This window comes from Opisthorchis viverrini (assembly GCF_000715545.1).
Source record: "Opisthorchis viverrini unplaced genomic scaffold opera_v5_175, whole genome shotgun sequence".
NCBI classification, from domain to species: Eukaryota; Metazoa; Platyhelminthes; class Trematoda; order Opisthorchiida; family Opisthorchiidae; genus Opisthorchis; species Opisthorchis viverrini.
Genome location: NW_008751833.1, coordinates 238,650 through 245,626, shown reverse-complemented (window position 1 = coordinate 245,626; position 6,977 = coordinate 238,650). Strand labels below are relative to the sequence as shown.

At 46.8% G+C, this 6,977-nt stretch overlaps 2 protein-coding genes across 2 annotated transcripts in view; one reads left to right on the top strand and one right to left on the bottom strand.

The window, feature by feature from the left end:
• The window catches only part of T265_07575 (hypothetical protein), a gene marked incomplete at both ends in the record, with an annotated part of 20,152 nt that overhangs the window by 8,911 nt on the left and 4,264 nt on the right, over positions 1-6,977 (bottom strand). The window lies entirely within an intron of this gene.
• T265_07574 (hypothetical protein) overlaps positions 2,514-6,977 on the top strand; it is a gene marked incomplete at both ends in the record, with an annotated part of 21,727 nt that continues 17,263 nt past the window's right edge. The window contains 2 exons of the mRNA XM_009173131.1: positions 2,514-2,820; positions 6,548-6,743. Coding sequence (XP_009171395.1) covers positions 2,514-2,820; positions 6,548-6,743 — 503 coding nt within the window. The remainder of the gene's footprint in view (positions 2,821-6,547; positions 6,744-6,977) is intronic.

Here is a 6,977-nt window from a genome sequence, read left to right as displayed (position 1 = left end):
ATGTCACAAACAGTGGGGAACTCCTGATGATATAGCAATAATAGGTTATTTCCCAACTTTTTGGGAAAAATGGGCATGAGGTTCGACTAGATCAAAGGCAGTCAGGTGGCATGAACTAAAACCGAAAACCATTGCTGGCCATGAGTGACCTTGGGCGGTTAGGTAAATGGCCGGAGTCACAACAAGCAACAGTGGAAATGGGGATGGGTTGATTCAAATTGGGAGCACATGTCAAGTTTTGTCTCAAGATGTGGTTTAATCTGAAAGCAAGCAAACTCACTGGTTGCACTGTTGTAGGGATGTCAGGTGCAGGGGAATAGGTTGGATGGGGGCAAGTTGCTAATACATAGGGCGACCTGAACTCCGTATACGGATTTGAACTTGTGCAGCAGGCAAGTCGAAATTGCAGTAGGAAAGCCAGGCTAGCCAAATCTGAGCGAAAATTTATTGGGTACGGAAGAGTTCATCCCAGAGACGTGGCCGGATGGGAACTGCTCGAAGTTGTACCTTAACCATGCTGGGTCCACCACTGGTGTACAGACAGGCCCCTCCTAATCAACAATGAAACTATTTGATCAAGAAGTAAGTTTGACTTTATGGCACCAGGATGGCCAGAAAATTCAAGGCTATAGACGATGTCAAAAAAGATACATTTTTTATTTCAGGTTTATGATCGAATGAAAACGGTCCACAGGAAACGAAACAGAGAAGATTCCTTTTATGGTTGTACTACTCTATTCAATAAAAAAATATATTGACCCAGGTGGTTTAACAATTTTTCAGAGCACACGGTTGCGACTATCATCCATTGCTGAGGCCTCGTAACAGCATCGCACATAAACATCGGTCTAACAGTAGTAACCAGCAGCTATGGTAATCGACAGCGCGTGCGGTTTTCATGTTCCAACGCAATAGCTAGAGTTATTTCCTACAGTGCCGTTGGGCTTCGTGATGTTGTCCAGTTAGATGACCTCATGCTTTCCAAAATAAACCATATCTTTGCTTTGGTAATTAACATGCAGATATCTAGAAATGCTGTATTATCCACCGAATATTGTGCATCACTACCACAAAACTCATTAAACCATCTTCTATTATTGCACCAAATGCATGCTTAGCCTTCAAAAATAATTGTGTACCGAGGTTCGATGAACTAAATGATCTGATCTTTTACGTGTGAAGTGCGTACGACATACGGAAGCTGTTCACTCATTCACTTTTCTGGAATTACCACTGGATATCCTGGTTGCTTGCTCAAGGTAAATCGTGTTTCATTTCTCCGAAAATATAGGGTCTTAACATCACAAAATTGACGGTGTGTTAGCCTATTGCAGCATCACGTCTCAGCGGTATATTGCCCATAGCATTCTGTTCGAGTTAGCAAACTTCCAAGGTCACCAACCATTACTGGTTCACTTAGATTTTATTTTACGAGATAAAAGCGGCGATTGGTATTTACCGGATCGATTAGGTTTCAAGCAAACCAAAATGTTTTCGGGGATGCCTCTTCGTAGCCTAGAGCGCCATCGTCCGATGGGTCTTCTCTCAACTTTTCTGTAGGGCTGATTTGTTGAAGGTCATCAGCCACCCAAAACTGGAAAACTGTTAAATATGATAGGTTACCGCTACTTGCGGAACAGGTTAATCACTCACAATGAGCGAGATTTGCAGGTAGTTCACCAGCCCTGATGGATTGCTAGATCCTACTTTGTGATCGGACGCGAAAAATATGTGACAGTCACCCTTGGAAATATATTGTGCTTTACATCTTCACCAGGCCAGACAGATCCCGAGTACTTTCATTTCATGGGATAGGTGTTCCGAGAAATCTTCACCATGGGGACGCTGTTTATATTTGGATGACCCTAGTTTTGAACAGCGCCTTCAAATGTAGTAGCCTCTTCCCGTAGAACAAATCTTATGATGCACTGCTAGATATCACCGTAGAAGCGTTCCCGTCCAGTTTACCGACAGTAAATGGTGAAACGCTTCAAGCTGAGCTCCGGAAAGTTCCCAGATAATTTACCGCTAGGCATGTACTTGGTGAGTTGCTCACCATAACGCCCGTAAATTAGTTGCAACTCTAATAGAGAGGGCTGTTTTTGCTCTCACGTGACTGCAGCGGGGGCTTGGCTGGCACTAGCCAGATGGAACTTACGTTTATCATAACGCACGCCCAAGACCGAGTAGATACGTGTTCTAACTCGGACGAAATGAAAATTTTGAATTTTTTGTTGTTATTATTATAAATGCACTGGTAGACCCCTTTGATGGGTGGCGTTCACCCACCCTCAACAGAATTGAAGAATGCTATAAATTAATTCGTCAGTCTCACAATGAAGAAGGCCGCTGACATTTGGGCATAATACCTTGTAGAGCGAGCGCTTCAGAGGCGACTACATCCCAGGGCCGAGTTTGCGCAATGCCAACTTCAACAGCTGATCCTCATTGCGTCATTTTGTGACTGATATTTATTGAGCACTAGGCCTTATGTACTAAGAAACTTACCTGGAATGCATGCCGACTCGGTAACGTGGAAACATAACGGAACTATTGGACCTTGCCTTCGTCAAATGAATCCGTCACCGTCTCTTTCCGCCAATCGGTGCTCTACAGCACTGGTACTGGTATTACTCTCAGAACGGCTGAAAATTTGCTTCCTCCCGGATCTGAAACTTCGGACACACACAAGTCCAAGTCAACATCACAACGCGCGGACCCCAGCGCTACCTGCACGGGTCGGGATCCAGGCACCGAAATCAAATAAGCATATGCGCACTCATCCTGGAGACAGGCCTGAAGTTCGTCATCGCAAATCGGGTGAGCACACCAGCACTACGGTCCACTTGATAATAAACACAATTCACTGAGCATCAGCGCACAGTGCAACCAATCAGCAGGTTAGAAAGCGCACAAAAGCACACAAACCGCCATCTTGGTTGAGGTGGAGTATCCCCGACCTCCGGATGCAAGTCATTAGCCACAGACGCCAAACCTGACAGCTGAATTTGCGCCCGAAAGTTTCACAGCTTAATGACGGTTACGGCCGCCTTGAAATAAGGCGCCTTATGTTTACCCACCACCTGAATAAGTCCCTTACGCAGATCATCCGTGGTTTGAGAATAGGTTACATTAAATTGCACTATGTTCCCATCAAGTGGACCACCACCAACCACCTTTGGTGGATGGAGAAGCGACATAAGAAATCATCTGTGAATGATGTCACTTACTGCTTCGAATGGACGGGTCTCTGGATGCCGAGAACGAATGGATTCAGGCAAGACACTGCCTGGTGGGAGGGCGCGTGCATTTGTTAGCACAGGTGTTAGTCGTCTGAGAGTTCTTAGGAGTTCGCACCAGGAAGTAAATGCTAATTAACATAGATTTATCTCATCTTGCTAGTCCCAACACGATTCAGTTTTAGGGTCGCTGTCCCACATACCTCAATATGGAGGAGGACACATACGGCAGAACGAAACAATCCGTCACTTGACAGAGATGGCCGATACTTCCTACGGTAGTCGTGTATGTCCTGAGTGGTAATAATAATAAGGTAACGAGACGTGAATGCAGGCTGTTTTCAGCGTCGCCTTAGAGAAAACGTACTGGACTGCCGGCGCGTCATCCACAATTTGGCATTCCAAATGCGGATGAAGTGGGGCGAATGGCGTCAATTTGAATCGGGTCGATTTTGATTGGTCGAATTCTAATCGATCAGAGCGTGGTGTCTGCTGAGTTCTGGCCGATTCTCCATGCACTTGTGCGTTTGGCGTGATTGTAGTATACACTGTCTGTCAGTTTGATTGATTCATATGTAAGTATTGGTGATGTACAACCTTGCTTACTGGGCTTTGGCTCATGAGCTTTGTTTCTGTTTTCCATCCACAAAAATTGTCGTGAACACCTGCCTTCGGAGAATCACTGTCCCGTGGTGCTTCCACAGCGTGCATATTATGGTGACATTCGGTCATTTTAAGCGACTACCCTCGGGACACCCTCCATCCCTCGGTTGAACTTTGCATTTGGTCCTTCTTCGATACATGGATTCATGGACGTTCTCATACCACGTATATATTACACAGGATACACAATTAACTTGTGGGTGTGGACTAGAGCTATGTAGGTCTTGGAAACAGCGCCTGAATTCGTTGTTCATGCTTTTCATGACCGTCTGGTGTAAAATTTTATGCATACGTGCGCAGAGTCAAATACAAAAGACAAGTTGGGCAACTTTCTGGCCTAAAGAAAGGATGCACTTATGGATGCTCACTTTTACTTGACGTCTGATAAATCTTCGCACCGAGTTATGTGCAATCGGAGCTCGGAATGATTGTGGTATGCTAGCACCTTCCCTGTCTACCTTTATTCTTTTCTTCACACCATGTGGCCAGACAACTTCGGCTAGTACTGCGTAAAAACAGTCTGCGATCAGCACCCAGCTGAAGCAATGGTTTCCCAGAAGGACGATCAGGGTCCTCAACCAAATCCTTTGCCTCAAAGGTCTAGCCGCAATGCAGCGGTGTTTGGCAGGAAATGCAGATGCACTACCATTTCTACGGAACAAGACGCCACACGTTCCAATATTGAACCTGGAGGGCCAGAAGACCGTGTTTGTCAGACCTCTAACCACTGAGCAGCCTGGTATGAGAGACTCGATTATGATGAGAGACTCCCCAGTATAGCTGAATAGATCGCTGGGGTGCGCAAACCGTCACACCACGGTAAGGTCCAGTCTCTTCATGACAGGCACCAACGGCGGTTTGTGATGCGTCCGTTTTTAGAAAAGGTCGGCCGTAAAATCGCACACTTCGCCCAACGGTTAACTGTGACCACTGCGGTGAAATACCCACAAAATCCGACGCGGTTCCAAACGAAACCTGTAATCCCAGTGATGTAAACCTCTGCGCTGTAATCCTTGCGGTCTCTAACTAGGCCAGGCGCCTGTAACGTCAGACGAAACCACCAACTCCCAAACTCTTTATAATCTTTTTCACGCCCTTCTGTCAAGTCATACGCTGTTCATTCGCGGTTTGCACCTTTCTGAACGAGTCACGGATAATAGCACTCGTCTCGGTAGACGGTGTTTCGGCATGCGTAGCATATCAACAAGCCACCCTAGTTGATGGTGCTGGGATTGAAGTTTCTGCTGCACAAGCAAATACCCGTTTTCTAATCACCACGTTACTAATCCATTGATGTCCTCTTAAACCACCACCGCTTCTGAGACATCGGTTGGCAAAAATCTGAGGATGCCTCACATCATCTGTCTGTAGAGGCCATGTTTCGCAACTACTCAATAACACGGCCGTTACTGTAGCCTGGTAGACGCGACCCTTGAGACCCAGCGATATATCGGTTTGAAGCCACAACTGGCAAATTAGAAACGTGATCTGGGCCTTCGAGATTCGTGCATTGACTTCATCAGCCACCATCAGTGGTTACAGCGCGAATTTACTGACCGGAAGGTTTGAACACAGCCTCTGCCTCACCAATTCCCCTGTCTAGGCATGGGCAACCTAGAAATCTCCCAGCAATCGTGCTTCCTTAGGGTGGCGTGGTAGCTAGGCAGTGAAAGGGTCTCACAGCTGAACGATTATCTTTTCATTTATTATTAACATCCTCATCATGGACAGCAAGAAATCAATGATCAATACCGTTGCTTCGCTACCGTACAATCATGATTGATTTCAATGCCATCTTATGAAGAAAAGAATAAAGGTAGACAGGGAAGGTGCTAGCATACCACAGTCATTCCGAGCTCCGGTTGCACATAACTCGGTGCGAAGAGTTATCTGACGTCAAGTAAAAGTGGGCGTGCTACAGTATGCCGAACCTTCATTTGTCGAAGAGAGTGCTGTTTTTTATGCCCGATTCAGAGTGGCGGAAGCAGAGAGATGGCCAACCCTTGACTTGGCGGAGGAGTATGAAGGAGATCACGAAGCGCTTGGGTGTTGTCAGTGCTACTCGCCCTCCAGGATGGAGACCGCGTGACCCTTACTGTACCTGGTTGGAAACGATGCAGGATATGGCTGTCAACCGACGTCAGTGGTGTTCTTGTTGTCAGTTCCTATCCAGTTTGTCTGAATGACTGTCTGGAGTTGTAGGCACCGCAGAATTATTGTGGTAAGCCAGCACTAAGTCCGTCCCTTCCCACCTTTATTCTTTTCTTGACGATAAAGATTTTAACTAAATAATGGTTGTGCGGTAGTGAAGCATCAGTGTTGAACACCGATATCATGCTGTCCATAATGATGATGCTTTCATCATCATAATCATTGTCAGCCGTAATAACCGCGTACAGTGGTTGTAGCTGCCGCAGTTTCGTTCACTGATGATTTTGGGGGGGGGAGGGGGAGGTAGCTGCGCATTTCGGGCGGGAGCTGATGAATTCGTGCACAAATCCAGCACTGTCAGTGGACTGTCAAGTGGGGGGAGTTGGAAAAGGAGCTATGCATTGAAGGCAATAGCTTGGATGCACGAGCGCCATTGAGGGTGCGACTGGGACATACCTAACAATGCCCCTAGCCATTGATGTGGCCCGTCTCAGGGTCCCCATCCAGGAAGACGGCAGTGACCAGCGCAACTGAGTTTGCTGGTAAAGGCTTTCATACTTCGCTGCCAGGTCATTGTTTGACCGCCTCTAGATCTCTTTCACCCTTCATGAGGTTGTGCGAAAAGAGCCCCTCGGGGAAGTCGGTCGACTGGCATACGCAGCACGTGACCAAGCCAGCGCAACCTATGCAGTGTGACCAGTTCATCTATCGAAGATGAGTTATTTCTCCCGAAAACCATTCGACGTACTTCAGAATTGCTGATCCGGTGTTCCCACTAGATTCGGGCAATGCTCCGAAGACATCGATGGTCAAACACTGAAAGTCTTTTGACGTCCTCGGCGCGCAGCGGCCAGGTTTCTGATCCATATAGTAATATGGAGCGCACCGCAGCATTGTAAACTCGACCCTTGACAGAGAAGCTGA